The 17,815-nt window shown below is 42.9% G+C and overlaps 1 protein-coding gene across 1 annotated transcript; it reads left to right on the forward strand.

Annotated features, from left to right (window-relative positions):
- The first annotated feature begins 456 nt into the window (after positions 1–456).
- Positions 457–16,720, forward strand: CD8A (CD8 subunit alpha). Its single transcript, XM_053361837.1, has 6 exons — positions 457–1,004; positions 3,990–4,337; positions 8,430–8,513; positions 12,359–12,469; positions 14,774–14,810; positions 15,654–16,720. The coding sequence occupies exons 1-6, from the start codon at positions 959–961 to the stop codon at positions 15,703–15,705; spliced, it is 678 nt and encodes a 225-aa protein (XP_053217812.1). The 5' UTR covers positions 457–958; the 3' UTR covers positions 15,706–16,720.
- The last annotated feature ends 1,095 nt before the right edge of the window (positions 16,721–17,815 follow it).

The raw sequence follows: 17,815 nt of genomic DNA on the forward strand, positions 1-17,815 counted from the left end.
GCACGTCAAAGTGCAAGTAGATAAATAGGTACCTCTCTGGCAGGAAGGTATACGGCGTTTCCGTGTGCTGCTCTGGTTCGCCAGAAGCGGTTTAGTCATGCTGGCCACACGACTCGGAAACTGTACGCCGTCTCCCTCGGCCAGTAAAGCAAGATGAGCGCCGCAACCCCAGAGTCGGCCACGACTGGACCTAATGGTCAGGGCTCCCTTTACCTTTACCTTTAATGTGTACATAGCGTCTGAAATGGTGTCAGTCCCATGCGCACACCATCGCAGATTGCTCCCTTTGCAAGGCTGCAGCCTCACACCAAGAGGTTTGCTGTACCAGTCCTCATGTTTAACATGGATGGTCAAAGGATGTTTTTGAACTGCAAATTTCCGCTACCAGCCAGGCCTAGAGTAATCCCTGTAGGCAACAGCACATGTTTTTCTCACGAAGATGTCAGAGAGGTGTGGTAAACTGGAAGGAAAAGGCTGAGCTCTGCTCCACTGAACCACTCCTGGAAACTTAGAAGATGACCTCCAGATCACCTTACAGTTCTTCCTTTGCTTAGCTCTCTGTTCCATCCTGTTCTTCGGATCCGCTCTACTCTGCCAGCTTGTGTGTTCCTTTCCTCTAGAATCAGGTACTTTTATTTTTATTTTGCTTTGCCAAAGTGTTACTCTGCCACCACATCCTGCCCATCCAACCTAGATTATAAGCGACAGGATTCTGGCATATATATGTATATGTAAGGCTTGCTCATTACACAGTGGAAGACAGATGATGGGGGAAAATATCATCCATACTGGGCATTCTTTGCAGGTCTTTTTTGTTTGCTTGTAGTTAGCTTGAAAGAAGAAGCTGAGAAACTTCTCTTCAGGGGTGATACTGACATCACATCCTTTCCACTCGGCAGGTCTTGCAGCCATCAAACTCGCCTCTGCTCACTTCTGCTTTCACTGAAGAAAAGAGAAAATGACCAGATTTTTTTCTCTCCTGTGGCCCATCGGCCTGATACTATGTGAGTATGATACCACGGCTGTGGGTCTTTTTTACTTAAGCCACAATTGGTGAGGGGGTAGACTTTGGATGTGATTCAGGGCTGAGGTTTGTCCAGCAAGACTTTTGGATTTGTTTTCTGTGACTACACGGTTCCCATGCTGTATCGCAAAAATTGCCCAGAATTACTGTAACTTTCCAAAGCAGTCTGCTATATCTATGCAGTATGTTATGGGATGGTGAAGGAGGAGGCTGCTGTTGAGAAAAATAAATCTACAGTCATGTGGAGTTTGTTGCATGGTTCTTTTAATTTTTGAAGTTAGGAAAAAGAACTTTTTAAATAAAAAAATAAAAAACCCACACCTTTTATTTGATAGAAGTATCAAAACACCTATGTGAAAACACAGACTTTGCTTATTTAGAACATTGCAAAAAAGTGCAGTATAAAACAAAAAAACCAAATCAGATATCAAATGATACATTCTTAACTAAACATGAGAGAAAAAGCAGAAAATAAAATGATTACGCACCATAATATATGAATAATAGTAATTATTATTATTATTATTATTATTATTATTATTATTTATTTATTTATTTATTTATTTATTTATACCCACCCATCTGGCTGAGTTTCCCCAGCCACTCTGGGGAATAATCCTTGAACAATCCTTGAATAATAAGAAAAAGTAATAATCAGAAAGAGGATTGCTGCAGCTTGCCAACAGGACCATATAAATGAGAATAATGCATAGCGCATAACACATTTTGAAATGTTGTATTCCAACGGTTTATTAAATTGGCTTCATCTCTCAAAAATGTATTTGGTGCACATCCTTCCACACTCCATTTATAATGTGAGCTTAATTAGAAAGGCTGTCTCCATGCTCCTGTAATCCCATTGCCATTTGTCAGAATATTTAGAGGATTTAGCACATGTTTGTGAGATAAAATATATGTATTTTAGGCCTGAAGGTTATCCTTTATATGGTGCTCAACCATTAAAATCAATCATGACCTAGGATTACAAGGAGTTATTTATATACAGTGCAGTGGTACCTCTGGTTACATACTTAATTCGTTCCAGAGGTCCGTTCTTAACCCGAAACTGTTCTTAACCTGAAGCACCACTTTAGCTAATGGGGCCTCCCGCTGCTGCCGCGCAATTTCTGTTCTCATCCTGAAACAAAGTTCTTAACCCGAGGTATTATTTCTGGGTTAGCAGAGTCTGTAACCTGAAGCGTAAGTATCCTGAAGCGTATGTAACCCGAGGTACCACTGTACATGAATTAACACAATCAAAGCTACTTCGAAATGTAAGGAATTCTGTTAATTTTACCAAGGAAAGGGCACCTCATGATTTTTGCAAATATTCTTGTTTCAAAGGTATCTTCTTATGTTTCCAGTGACACACATAACCAAAAGTGTGCTTGATATTACTGCACTTTGGTATAAAGTTTAGAAGATAAGCAAAAGGATCCATAACTACATTGTTCGGAAAGGGCCACGTGGCTTGCCCAAACATTTCCCAAAATGACAATATTTCATTTTACCAATGCGAATCTAATGTGCAACCCAAAATATTTTTTTAAAAATTTTTTATTAAGGTTTTCAAAGTATTACAAAAAGAAAAAAGAAAAAGAAAAAATACAAAATAAAAACAGTTAAAAACAGTTCCGTCTTTTCATGTCTTATTTTTCATTTACCTGTTCCCCGGACCTCCTCACACCTCCCTTTTTTGTATCCAGTTCAATTAGCTGGTTCAGCAAATCCTTTCCCTCTTTATTTTTATCCTAATCTTTAGTCTTAATATATTATAACTTTAAATTATCACCTGTTAACAATCCATTTTTGCACATCTTTTTAACATTACTGCTAAAAACCACTTAACTTCAATCCAACATCATTCTAACATTCATTAATTTTGCAGTATTTTTGTAAGTAGTCTTTAAATTTCTTCCAATCTTCTTCCACCGACTCTTCTCCCTGGTCTCGGATTCTGCCGGTCATTTCCGCCAGTTCCATATAGTCCATCACCTTCATCTGCCATTCTTCCAGGGTGGGTAGATCTTGCATCTTCCAAAACTTTGCGATAAGTATTCTTGCTGCTGTTGTAGGATACATAAAGAAAGTTCTATCCTTCTTTGGCACCAATTGGCCGACCATGCCCAGGAGAAAGGCCTCTGGTTTCTTCAGAAAGGTATATTTAAATACCTTTTTAATTTCATTATATATCATCTCCTAGAAAGCCTTAATCCTTGGGCACGTCCACCAAAGGTGAAAGAATGTACCTTCAGTTTCTTTACATTTCCAACATTTATTATCAGGCAAATGATAGATTTTTGCAAGCTTGACTGGGGTCATGTACCACCTATAAATCATTTTCATAATATTCTCTCTTAAGGCATTACATGCCGTAAACTTCATACCTGTGGTCCATAACTGTTCCCAGTCAGCCATCATAATGTTATGTCCAACATCTTGTGCCCATTTAATCATAGCAGATTTCACCGTTTCATCCTGAGTATTCCATTTCAACAGCAAGTTATAATGTGCAACCCAAAATAAAACAGAAGCCCAAGCACAGGAATTTGCAAAAAAGGGAACTGATTAACCAGAAAAGAGAACCAAATAGACCAGGTGCATTATAGAGCAAATACAGTTAATAAAAGAAAACTAACAGAAGCAAATCCCTGGCTTAATGACAACCATCAGCCCCTTTGCCATATGCACAATATATTAAGAAGACAGTGTTGTTGTTTTTCAGGAGTGTATATGATGATAATTATATTAATCTTCTTATATCTTATAGTGTGGTGGTTTGTTTGATTTTTCTGTTATTAGTTTGTTTGATTGTATGTTTGTTTACTTGTGTGTACGTCTGTTTTTCAGAAATGTATTTATTTTAAATTAATAAAGATATATATATTTTTAAAAGTCTATGCTTCACAGTCTTTGCTGTCATCCCGTAAACAGTAAATAACAAAGCAGTGTCTTTGCTCTCCAGGCTGCTGGTGGCCCCAAGCCAACAGTATGGTGCAAATGAAGTTGACCGGTGACGTTCCCCATGCCTCCAAAACTCCAGTGGAACTGAAATGTGAGGCCAGCAAAATGGATGTTGGGGTGTACTGGGTCCGTCAAAACTCGGACCTCAGCACTCACTTCATCCTATATATGTCTTCAAGGTCTAGAAGCCCACAAGAAACGGTCAGAGGCTACATAGCATCAAAATCTTCTGACAATTACCTGCTAAGAATTGTCAGCTTTGGGAAGGAGTATGAGGGCATCTACTTTTGCCTTTTGTTCTACAATCAGGTGGTCCACTTCAGTTCAGGACTCAAAGTCTACCTGCCAAGTAAGTCTCATTCCAAGTGTTTAAACGCCCACGGTCAGTGGTATGAGTTTGGCACACATTCCCCGCCACACCAGCTGTTTCCCCTGCCCCCTTTTGAGAGGCGTTTTCCAGAACGTTGCTATTTTGGGGAGGGGGTGGGTGGGATTCAATCACATCACATTTCAGGGTGTGCGGTTATAGTCGGCTGGGAGGTTTTGTGCAACAAACTCGCTTCGCCAAAAAATCGTGCTTTATGTGATAAGGAAAATGTCAGGAAAATGATGATAATAATAATAAATAATACATTTTTATTTATACCCGCCGGCCAAGACTGGGCTCAGGGCAGCTAACAATGAATATAAATACAGTAAAAAAAAAAAACTAAAAAACTAAAAAAAACAAAAGAACAGTGGATTAAAATGTAAGTTAGAATACAGTTTAAAATGCAGCTTAAAATGTAGCCTCGTTTTAGTGGTAGCCTATAGATTAAAGCCATAAGGGGAGAAAATGTCAAATATTCACCGGGGCCAATTATCCATGCTGGTCCTACATGGGCCAGCAAAAAGAGCCGAGGGAAAATTTATATACAAATCCCATATAAGGGGTTCCATCAAAATAAATAAATGAGAGGGGGGGTTAGACTGAGTCCAGCCCAAAGGCCAGGCGGAACAGCTCTGTCTTGCAGGCCCTGCGGAAAGATGTCAAATCCCACAGGGCCCTGATCTCCTGTGGTAGGGCTAAATCCTCTAAATATTGTGACAAATGGCAATGGGGTTATAGGAGCCTTTCTAATTAGCCTTCCTGCAAACAAATCAGACTGAAGGCCCATTAAATAGCCAATGTCATCTAATCTCCCTACATACAAATCAGATTCCACGTTGTCTGGAAGCACCCTTGGTGCCTCCTATTTTAGAAAGCCTTGCCTCTCTAATCTTCTCACCCTTGGCTATTTATTGCTCTTCATCTGGATAATCTTGGGGTTTTTTATGTTTTTTATTCATTTTCCAATACAAAATTATACAATTCATACATCTTAATTACATCCCATTTCTCATTTTTTACTTCCCTCAACCTGTCTGAAACTCTTTCATAATTTTACTTCTTCCACATTTCTAACATTTTAATAATATTCTAATGTTTTTTCTCACAGAGCTTCATTGAGACTTACAAACGTTATCTGATTATCACTTAATTTTTGCATATACTCTATAAATTTCTTCCAGTCTTCTGTAAATCTCTGATCTCGTCGATTTCGGATCCTTCTAGTCAGTCTATCAAGCTCTGCATAGTCCATCATTTTCATTCTCCATTCTTCTGTCGTAGGTAGCTCCTCTTGTTTCCATTTCTGGGCCATCAATATTCTTGCTGCTGTTACTGCATATGAAAATAACTTCTTTTCTTTCTTATTTATCTCATTACCTGTAATTCCTAATAAAAACGCTTCTGGTTTCTTAACAAATGTATATTTCAACATTTTCTTCAATTCATTATATGTCATTTCCCAAAAGCTTTTAACTTTCTTACAATCCCACCACATATGATAGAATGTACCTTCCATTTCTTTACATTTCCAACATTTATTATCTAATTTATACATCCTCGCTAATTTCACTGGTGTCACATACCATCGATACATCATTTTCATCACATTTTCTTTTATTGTTGTGCATGCAGTAAATCTTAATCCTTCTTTCCATAATTTCTCCCAATCCTCCATTTGTATATTGTATCCAAAATCTTTGGCCCAGTCAATCATCACCGATTTTACCTCTTCATCCTTTGTACACCATTCTAGTAATATCTTATACATTCTCGCCAAAATTTTGAAATCGTTATTCAAAATTTCTTTTTGGAATTTTGATTCTTTATCATCAAACCCCCTTTGGGTCAAGTCTTTTTTAAACATTTCATTAATTCATCTGGATAATCTTGAAGAGTTTTCCCGTTTCTTTCAGCTCTGCTCCCAAGGTTGCTTTCCTTTCCACCTGATACTACAGAATCGAGCCATTTCTGTCTGATTTCTGAATTTGGTAAGGTGGGCAGGAAAGATAGGTCCCCCTCCTTCCTTCAAGAAAAGTTCTAGTCCGGTCTAATATTATTAATAATAATTTACCACTTATATTCCGCTTACCTCAACCACTCTGAGGAGCTTCCAGCACAATAAAAGCACAGCAAAATGTCAAACATTGAAAACTTCCCTAAACAGGGCTGCCTTCAAATGTCTTTGGAAAGTTGTGTAGTTATTTATCAGTTTGACATCTGATGGGAGGGCATTCCACAGGGCAGAAGCATCTACCGAGAAGGCCCTCTGCCTGGTTCCCTGACACTTCACTTCTCACAGTTAGGAAACTACCAGAAGGCCCTCAGAGCTGGACCTCAGTGTCTGGGCTAAACAATGTGGGTGGAGGGCTAAGACCGTTTGGGTCTTTAAAGGTCAGCACCAACACTTTGCATTGTTCTCAGAAACGTACTGGGAGCCAATGTAGATCTTTTAGGACCGGTGTTATGTGGTCCCGGAGGCCGCTCCCAGTTACCTTTCTAGCAACTGCGTTCTGGATTAGTTGTAGTTTCTGAGTCACCTTCAAAGGCAGTCCCACATAGAGCTCATTGCAGTAGTCCAAGCGGGAGATAACCAGAGCATGTACCACTCTGGCAAGACAGTCTGTGGGCAGGTAGGGTTTCAACCAGTGTGCCAGATGGAGCAGGTAGACAGCTGCCATAGGCATAGAATTAACCTGTGCCTCCATGGACAGCCATCGTGTGAAATTCACACTTCTCTGAATTTTGCAATTCAATTCTCTGAACAATGAAAATGCATGTACTAGGATGAAATGTGTTGAATATTTGCAGATTAGTTGCGCTGCAGAAGGTGTGCTGGGGAGACCACACATTCAAGAAACGCAAAGTAACTTTTGCTAGGTTTTAATAACAATAACAAAAACTCATTTTACACTAAATTACAATAAATCAATAAGCATAACCCATCCAACAGGGTACTGAGAGAGCTACATGCTGCTCTTTATATACCATACCCAACAGCTTAATTACCACAACTTAACAGCACCTGCTATACTGCTTCACAGCTGTAAAACTAGGTCATGTTATTTGCTCTGGCCTTTAAAGAAATACACATCTTGTGGAACAATAATAAATCTTCAAATTTAAAGAGACAGTTCAACAAAATGTGCATAAAAATGCATATATTGGTGAAAATAACATACAGTGGTACCTCGGTTTACAAACCTAATCCGTTCCAGAAGTCCGTTCTTAAACCGAAACCATTCTTAAACCGAGGCACGCTTTCCCTAAAGAGGCCTCCTGCCGCCAGTGCCCTTCCAACGTTCAGCTTCCGTTCTTAGACCGAGTAAAGTTCGCAAACCGGGACACTACTTCTGGTTTTGCGGAGCTCAGAAACCGAATAGTTCGTAAACAGGGCTGTTCTTAAACCGAGGTACCACTGTACATGTGTTAGACTAGGGGAAACTGATTTACATGAATGTGTATATTGGGAGAAGTTTGTACAAAAATGGTGGAGAATTTTCATGAGCACCTTTTAAAAATACACACCACCAACAGATATGGAAACGAGGAGGAAAGAACTTAAGAGTGGAAAAATGAGAAACTGGGAGAAACTGAAATTGACAGATTCGTCCATCTATAGTCATTAGGCAGTAGGGTTGCCACCTGTCCTCTTTAGGATTGTCCCATATTTGAATGTAAAATGCTACATCCTGTATTGACGCAGTTTTGTCCTGTATTTCAGGTCCCCCTCCCCCACCCCCGGTCGAAATGCATGTGTTTTAAATAGAGTATGAAAGGTCATGTATTTAAGCTCTGCGAAGCCACGTACAGTTTTACAAATTTTGTGTGTGTGTGTGTGTGTTTGTGTGCGACAGATTTCAATCCTGTTAGGCGGCAATGGACCGTAATGGATTGCTCTGAAGTCACTTTGGCACCAGATTAAAATAATAATAATCACCCCCAACCGCCCAGTATTTTGCCAGAACAAAGGTGGCAACCCTATTAGGCAGGGATTGTGGAGCCCACTTCCCAACCAAGCCCTGAGCCATTGTAAACATGTAGGAAAAGTCTTCATCTTTGTTTTCTTTACAGAGGCTACCACCATCGCACCCCAAGTTTCAACTCCCAGTGAAAGACTTACAACAACCATGGGACTTCCACATTCCACAGCCTCAGGTATGTTTCCTTCTCCCTGCTACTCATTTGAGTCATAACTGGCCCCAAAACAAGAAGAAGAGAGTGAGAGTGAGGCCCTGAGATGTTGCTGGACCACTAACTTCGATCATCAATCCGAACTGGCCATACTTGCAGGGGCTGATGGGAGGGGAAGTCCAACAGGGCACCGCCATTTTGGCTACCTTGGTATGTAAAAAGATATACTGCCACTTTTATAACCAGTGCCACGTACTGCTCGGGGCATGGTCCAAAAAGCGAAGGAAGCAGGGAGATTGCTGAAGCTACTGTATTTTTCGCTCTATAGGACGCACCGGACCATAGGACGCACCGGACCATAGGAGGGGGAGAATGGGGGGGGGAATCTCCCTCTCTCTGCTCAGCGCCCCTTCAGCAAAGCGGCAGGAGAAACGGAGCCCCTTCCATTTCTCCACCCACTTCGCTGAAGGGGCGCTGCGCAGCTCTCCCTCTTCTGAAGCCAGGAGAGTCTTGCTCTCCCGGCATCAGCAAAAGGAACCCAAAGCTTTCAGAGCGCAGCGCGAGTTCCCGCTGCGCTCCAAAGGCTTCAGGCGGCTATCCCTGAAGCCTGAAGAGCAAGAGGGGTCGGTGCACACCAACCCCCTCGCTCTCCAGGCTTCAGTGAAAGCAACGCGAAGCCTCCGGAGCGCGGAGGGAGCGCTCCCTCTGAGCTTCGGAGGCTTCGCGTTGCTATTGCTGAAGCCAAGGAGCCTGCATTCGCTCCATAGGACGCACAGACATTTCCCCTTAATTTTTGGAGGGGAAAAAGTGCGTCCTATAGAGCGAAAAATATGGTAACTAAGCAGGTCTGGTTAGATTCCCCAGATGCGAGAGACCGTCTAGTGATCCTTGAGGTCCCCTGTGGGAGAAAGGTGGGTGGAGATGCCAAAAATTCTAATGGATCAGAAAAGGATATTTATGTATGCAACCACAGCTGCTTGGATGTTAATGTCCCAGAGAAAGAAGACAAAGTCCCTAACAGAGAAGAATGGCAGATTAAGTTGATGGATTATGCCGAAATGGCAAAAATGACCGGAAGAATCGGAAACCAGAAAGACCAAAAATTTTAATAAGGAATGGAGGAAATTTATAATTTATCTTTAAAAACAACAACATTGTAAACAGCTAAAATCGTTAGTAGGATTGGAATGACGCTAGTAGTTTAATGTTGAATTTTGAATATAATGGAGATGTAAAAGATTTGGATTATTATAAAAGATGCGGGAGGAAATGGACCCACAAAGGGGAGGAGGGAAGTTCAGGAGGTGCTTTGGAATATTGTTGTTATGTTGGTTGTTGGATAATTGACTGTAAAACTTTAATCTGAAAAACTAAATAGTTTTGTTTTTAAAAAGGAAGAAAGGTGGGTGGGATGCAAATGTAGGCTTGGATCCAGACCACGTTAATAGATCTTAAAGGTAAAGGGACCCCTGACCATTAGGTCCAGTCGTGGCCGACTCTGGGGTTGCGGCGCTCATTTCGCTTTATTGGCCGAGGGAGCCAGCGTACAGCTTCCGGGTCATGTGGCCGCCATGACTAAGCCACTTCTGGCCAAGCAGAGCAGTGCACGGAAACGCCGTTTACCTTCCCGCCAGAGCGGTACCTATTTATCTACTTGTACTTCGTGCTTTCGAACTGCTAGGTTGGCAGGAGCAGGGACTGAGCAACGGGAGCTCACCCCGTCACAGGGATTCGAACCGCCAACCTTCCGATCGGCAAGTCTAGGCTCTGCAGCTTAACCCACAGCGCCACCTGTGTCCCTTTAATAGATCTTAGGTACTGATAAAATTGTGAGGAATTATGGTATTTTGCTCATAATTCATTGACAGGCCCAGCATTGTTTCTCCAAACTGGCCTCTCAGCAGAGTCAACACGCACAGCGCAGCTTTCAACATGTAGGAAACCAAAGCACAAAGAAGAGCAATAAATCCACACAGCATTCCAGACGTCAACTAGAATGGTTTACCACTGGCATATTGAAGCTTAATTGTTACAAATGAGTCCATAAACGTCCACCAGAGCCCTGGTGAAGGCAAACCTTAGAGTGAATCTTTCACTCTCCTTTTTTAATATACATAAATTTATTTATTTGGTTTTTCAGATTAGTCCAGATGGAAAGTGTGACTGAGGGAGTGATAAGAGTCACAGTCCACAGACTCTCCTCTTAAATTCAGTTTCACTTCTTCCCGTTTCCCATGGAAACTGTGTAGGTCAAATGAAATCATTTCTTTGACCTTGCAGGTGGCGGGCAACTCCCAAGAACTCGCCTCATGTAGATAATTAAGATAGATAACTGTTTTCTGAGAACCAGTGACCTAATTATACAGCAATCCCGAACAAAAAAACAACTCAGGTTTCATATATTTCAGTGGGAACTACATAAATTTATTTATTTGGTTTTTCAGATTACAATTTTACAGTCACATATAGAACATACAAAATAAAAACAAGATTCCAAGGATCTCCTGAACTTCCCTCCTCCCCTTTGTGGGTCCTATTGTTAATCATTTCCTCCTGCATCTTTTATGATAATCTAAATCTTTCACATTTCCATTGTGTCCCAAATTCACCCTTAAGCTACAAGTGATATTCCAATTCTACTAACGATTTTAACTGTTTACTATGGTTTTTAAGATTTCCTCCATTCCTTATTAAAACGTTGGTCTTCCTGATTTCTGATTCTTCCAGTCATTTTAGCCATTTCGGTATAAACTGTGTAGGTCAAATGACATCATTTCTTTGACCTTGCAGGTGGCGGGCAATTCCCAAGAACTCGCCTCATGTAGATAATTAAGATAGATAACCATTTTCTGAGAATAAATGACCTAGTTTTACAGCAGTCCCCAACAAAAAAAACAACTCTGGTTTCATATATTTCAGTGGGAACTAATTTAGTCCGAATCCAACCTAAGTAAATAGCCAACCTCTGCAATAAACACACAAATTGTTCTGCAGTGCTTTGAATCTTCTCCCTCGCTGCTTTTAATATGAGAATTTCAGCAAAAGCATTGGGGCAAGTCAGTGCTCCCCGCATCCCGCCAATGAAGTGAAAGGAAAGAAAAACAAAACGCTGTTTTCTGCAGTGTGGCTAGAAATGATCTCAGCACAGTGATGCCTCTAATTTGGCAACACAAAAGCTATTTTTTAAGGACCATCACAAGGGGTCAGCTCAATGGGCACAGCCTTCAAGGCTCACAGCTTAGCCGTGGGTTGGGTTTTTGTTTTTTGTTTTGGTACGTTACTTTATTTTCTGCCGTGTTGTTGTATTACGTTGTTATGAAATTGCATTTGCACTGTTGGATTTTGAGATGCCTCCCTGTTTTCTTCGCTGCACACTGCTTTGAGCACGATTTGGTAGAAAAGAGCATGTAAATAAATCATGGCCGGCTGGCTGGATGATGGCCAACTATTGCAACCCTGCTGCTCTGCTCCTCACTGCTACTGCTTTCAGTTGTCCAAGTGAGTGAGCATGAGGCATGAGACTAGCCACTATCAGAGACTTGAGGTTAGCCACTTAGTGGTTGGAAATGGGAGAGTTGATGGACCTTTGCTTGATCCAGCAAGGCATCTTATTGCAGTGATTTTCTCATGCGGGTAAAATTTCTTTGTAGGAAAAAGTGTGCACAGCATTGATAAACAGTCATGTGGGCCAAACTCAGGTCCTTATATCTTTCCATGTCTACACACATCCAAGTCCAGCAAGAATAGCCGCTTAAATGCTCGCTTTCTTGTGAACTCAATTGCAAATATTGATTAGAAGTATCTTCTTTGGCGACCACTCGTAGCCGAGTAAGATTCATTTCTGGTGTGCTCTTGTTTCTGCTGGGCAGGTCCAGATGACGATGTGATGTTCCGCTGTGACCTGTACATTTGGGCCCCCTTAGCAGGCGGTTGCTTCCTTCTGCTAGTATTGTTGGTGATCACCCTGTCGGTGTGCTGTGGTAAGATAATTTCCTTTAAACTCTGTCGGATGGCAGCACTGGGGTAGTAGGTTCACTTAAAACTAGCTGGGAACTAACTAATTCAAAGGCCTTGTTTACAATAGCAGCCCTTTATAATCTCCTAGGCAATTTGTTTCATAATAACCAGGGTACCTTTTTTTTTTTTTTTACAGAACATGCCTGCTTTCTCTCTTAATAACTATAGTTCTCTCATACATTGGTGGATTTGTAGGGCTATGCAAAGGGAGGCAGCCTAGAAAACAAATCTCTCTCCATTTCTCCACACACACACCTTTTTCAGAATTCTGGTGAATTAGCAGAGGTGTCCACAAATGGGTTACAGACTAATTATAAGCATTTTTAAAACGCTGGTCAAGAGTTGGGTAAAGGAGTCAAGCAGCAGCAGAGATAGAACAAATTTTGTGATGCATTGATACAAAAACCTACAGTTTTTCACAACACCAAAATTTGCCTTTAAAAAGGCTGGATGGAACACATGAAGTGGACACCGTATATCTATCTTTCGGTCTATCTAACTAACTACATATATTAAGTGGGCAAAGTTGGGCAAAGTTTACAAGCCTTCAGTGAATCTCTTAGACAAGAGGTTTCCAACTTTTTTGAGTCCACGGCTCCCTTGACCAACTACATTCTTTCTGCGGCACCCCTGTGGAGCTCGGGAGCCCAGTTATGTCACCCCTTGCCTGCAGAGTTCGCAACCTCTCACGCTTTTTCAAACATCCTGTGGAGTGTTTCCTCAGCCTTCACAGTGTGATGTAGTGGTTAAGAGCGGTCGACTCATAATCTGGTGAACCGGGTTCATGTCCCCACTCCTCCACATGCAGCTGCTGGGTGACCTTGGGCTAGTCACATTTCTTTGACATCTCTCAGCCCCACTCACCTCACAGAGTGTTTGTTGTGGGGGAGGAAGGGAAAGGAGAATGTTAGCCGCTTTGAGACTCCTTTGGGTAGTGATAAAGCAGGATATCAAATCCAAACTCCTCCTCCTCCTCCTTCTCCTTCTCTCCTCTCCCCTCTCCTTGGGAGTCCTCTGGGCAGCTGCTTCTGCCGCCCCTGGTCTCTGACCCCACTCCACCCCAAAGAGAGGTGCCTCCTCACACTGCCCCACAGGGGCCTGGGACTTGGCTGTCCATTCCCAACAGCAAGGGCAGGCAGACTAGCTGGCTGGGCTCCCTCGCCTGCTTGCTTGCTTACTCTAAGGCCACCTCAGCTCCTGGCAACCAGCACCCCCTGACCAGCCCCAGAGGCACCATTCGCCCGCGGAGCTTGTAGCTAGGGCTGCTGCAACAAACAGCTGGGCAAGCCTTTTGGAGGCAGAGACGTGAGGGGGCAACAGAGGAGGAAGGGGAGGAAAGGAAGACAGGGGCCAGTGTTGCTTGCAGCACCCCTGACCATCATTCAAGGCACCCCAGGGTGCCACGGCACACTGGTTGAAAGCCACTGCCTTAGACTGATAGAAATCCCTGTCATAATGATACGAGCTGAGGCACCTAGAATCTCTTACATGAGGAAATTCAGCAGCAGAAAGCACTCTTCCTTCTGCCTCCCCCATTCACAGCTAAAAAAATGTGATTTTATATATACATATGGCTCAAAAATACAAAATGAAGAGGTCAGGAAGCACTGCATCATTTTAAATATACTAATATTTAAAATATGGACTACTGCAGTGCGCTGTACGTGGGGCTACCTTTGAAGGCGACTCGGAAACTGCAATTAATCCAGAATGCGGCAGCTAGACTGGTGACTGGGATTGGCCGCCGAGACCACATAACACCGGTTCTGAAAGACCTACATTGGCTCCCAGTACATTTCCGAGCACAATTCAAAGTGTTGGTGCTGACCTTTGAAGCTCTAAACGGCCTCGGCCCAGTATACCTGAAGGAGCATCTCCACCCCCATCGTTCTGCTTGGACACTGAGATCCAGCGCTGAGGGCCTTCTGGCGGTTCCCTTACTGAGAGAAGTGAGGTTGCAGGGAACCAGGCAGAGGGCCTTCTCGGTAGTGGCGCCCTCCCTGTGGAACGCCCTCCGAGCAGATGTCAAGGCAATAAACAACTATTTTACTTTTAAAAGACAACTGAATATAGGGAAGTTTTTAATGTCTGATGCTGTATTGTTTTTAATATTCGATTGGAAGCCGCCCAGAGTGGCTGGGGAAACCCAGCCAGATGGGCGGGGTATAAATAATATATTATTATTATTATTATTATTATTATTATTATTATTATTATATTAATAAAATAACTTGCACGTTTCTCTCCCCCTCCCAAATGAATTGAAGACCCAAGGAGGAGGCGACGGCGTTGCAGATGTAAAAAGTGAGTCCTCTCCAAACAGGTATCTTGTCACATTAAATCCACAATGCAATCCTAAGCACACTTGCGATGGATGGGTGAGAAGTTCGGTTCACTTCGCACTTAAAGGGGAACTTACCAAATTCACATTTTCTGAAGCGATATGCAAAGCGAAGCACCGCTCCACTTTGAAATTCACACTTACCTGAATTTTGCGATGCAGCTCTTCAGCTAAGTATTGTGCACAAAAATTGCATATACTACAAATAAGTAGATAAATCATTGCATACCTTGACAGGAATTAAAGTAAAGGGACCTCTGACCATTAGGTCCAGTCGTGACCTATTCTGGGGCTGCGGCGTTCATCTCGCTTTATTGGCCAAGGGAGCCGGCGTACAGATTCTGGGTCATGTGGCCAGCATGACTAAGCCGCTTCTGGCGAAACCAGAACAGCACACGGAAACGCCGTTTACCTTCCCGCCGGAGCGGTACCTATTTATCTACTTGCACTCTGACGTGCTTTCAAACTGCTAGGTTGGCAGGAGCAGGGACCGAGCAACGGGAGCTCACCCCTTCATGGGGATTCGAACTGCCGACCTTCTGATGGGCAAGTCCTAGGCTCTGTGGTTTAACCCACAGCGCCACCCACACGCTACACTGACAGGAATTGCAGCTCCTAATTTTTCAGTGACTCGATGCTAACTTTTGGCACTGGCAAGATAAAGACCCATGCCTCCCGGATACAATACGAGGCTTGTTAGGCCAATGTATGGAAACTAATGCTGCCCTTTCACCAAACCCGTTTGCCGAATCATGTCAAGACTTAGTCATAGCCTTACTGAAGCCTTTGCTCCCTCTTCTTTCTAGGCCTCTGAATGGAACCAATGGAACAGTCGCTACGTCACGCTTGATCAAATAGGACATTTCAGCCAGATTTTCCCATTGCACTCTCACTGCATCATACCTTCCAACCTTGCCAGAAAGACTCTTGCATGCTCATAATGGCTCTGTGCTCCCATCCCACGGAGGAATGGCTTTGCAGGAAAATCTTATCCACCTGCTGTATGTATGTTGGGATAATTTACTTTGCCTTGACCTATCTTGCACTAGGAAACTGCAACAGCTTAAGGTGGAGTTCTTAAATAGATCTTCATCTCACAAACCTTGGCTGTCCTCCTTATAGAAAAGCTGCAAAGATGTTCAGCCAAATTTACTGCCTGAATAGTCAGCATTTAAGGGAAGGAAAATGGAGCAACAGACTGCTGCTTAGGATCTGTGCAGGTGCATTTATATACATTTTCATACTAGACTTTTTGCAGCTGTCCCCTTAGATCTTTTGATGCTTAGCGACTTGGGAGGGAGGGTTGAAACCCAAAGAACTCTGACGCATGCCTGTGTATACTAAGAAAATGGTGAAATCCCCCATTCCCCAAACATCTCTCCCAAAGACTAAGTCCAGACAGTGTGTTAGCACCGCTGTAAACCACCAGAATGCCTATATTGTGCAAATCCAATTGAAAACACACGTAATAGGCCATATAGTAACAAACGCAAAGTTATTTTCTAGAACTACTTCTCAAAATTAGATACTTCTCAAGTGGTATGTAATTTTTGAGAAGTAGCTCTAGTAAAAAACTTTGTTTGTTACTATAAAGGTAAAGGGACCCCTGACCATTAAGTCCAGTCGTGACCGACTCTGGGGTTGTGGCGCTGATCTCGCTTTATTGGCCGAGGGAACCGGCGTACAGCTTCCGGGTCATGTGGCCAGCAGGACTAAGCCGCTTCTGGCGAACCAGAGCAGTGCACGGAAACGCCGTTTACCTTCCCACTGGAGCGGTACCTATTTATCTACTTGCACTTCGTGCTTTCAAACTGCTAGGTTAGCAGGAGCAGGGACTGAGCAATGGGAGCTCACCCCGTCGCAGGGATTCGAACCGCCGTCTGATCAGCAAGTCCTAGGCTCTGTGGTTTAACCCACAGCACCACCTGCGTCCCAGCGTTTGTTACTATACGGCCTATTAAATTTACATGTGTTAGCACCGCTGGGCACCAGAAAACAGGAACTGTATCTGGCAAATAGGGACAGCTGGAGTCTATGCAGTACAAGCGAAACCACGTGACATTTCCTGTCCTCCTCTTTTGTGCTTTGCCATCTATAAGCAAACCGCGGGAGCATCGCTATGGTTGAGGTGTGTGACGTTTCCTGCATCCCTTTGTTCTACAACATTAAAAATAAAGCCTGAGAATTTCTTTTTGTCATAAAATCATGTGGCCTCTACTTAATGTAACTGCTTCAGAACCACAACCATGAACTAAAAAGCAAAACTTTGGGCAGAGTGAAGAAAGAATAAGTGGTGTTTATTCCGCTTGTGGGCGTCTCATGGACACAGAGTTGGTCGCTGTGGGAGCAGGGGGCTGGACTAGGTGGGTCATTGGTCTGAGACTGCAGGCTGTCTTTAGGTCTATCCAGTGGGGGGTTTTTTCCGCAGCCAGAGAGCAGTTCTGGCAACTCAGGTGAGCACCATTGCAGGCCAGCACTTCCCCCTCCCCTGGCAGTTTCTTGCCTTTACATACCGTATTTTTCGCTCTATAAGATGCACCAGACCATAAGACACACCTAGTTTTTGGAGGAGGAAAACAAGAAAAAAATATTCTGAATCTCAGAAGCCAGAACAAGAGGGATCGCTGCGCAGCGAAAGCAGCGATCCCTCTTGCTGTTCTGGCTTCTGGGATAGCTGCGCAGCCTGCATTCGCTCCATAAGACGCACACACATTTCCCCTTACTTTTTAGGAGGGAAAAAGTGAGTCTTATAGAGCAAAAAATACGGTACTTCTGAGAACCCCAAAACTAATATTTCATGTCAAAATGGATACTGGCCAGTGTGCGTAAGTCTATACTTTTTTTTTTAGATCTAGGACTCCACCTAGCTCCTAGCAGCTCCTTTTCTTTAATCCGTCTCTCGTGTAGCAGCGGCAGGCTTTAAGCTTTCCAGTCAGGAACTGTCATCGATTTCAGCAGGCCTTATCAA

Source organism: Podarcis raffonei, chromosome 13, assembly GCF_027172205.1.
Source record: "Podarcis raffonei isolate rPodRaf1 chromosome 13, rPodRaf1.pri, whole genome shotgun sequence".
NCBI lineage: Eukaryota > Metazoa > Chordata > Lepidosauria > Squamata > Lacertidae > Podarcis > Podarcis raffonei.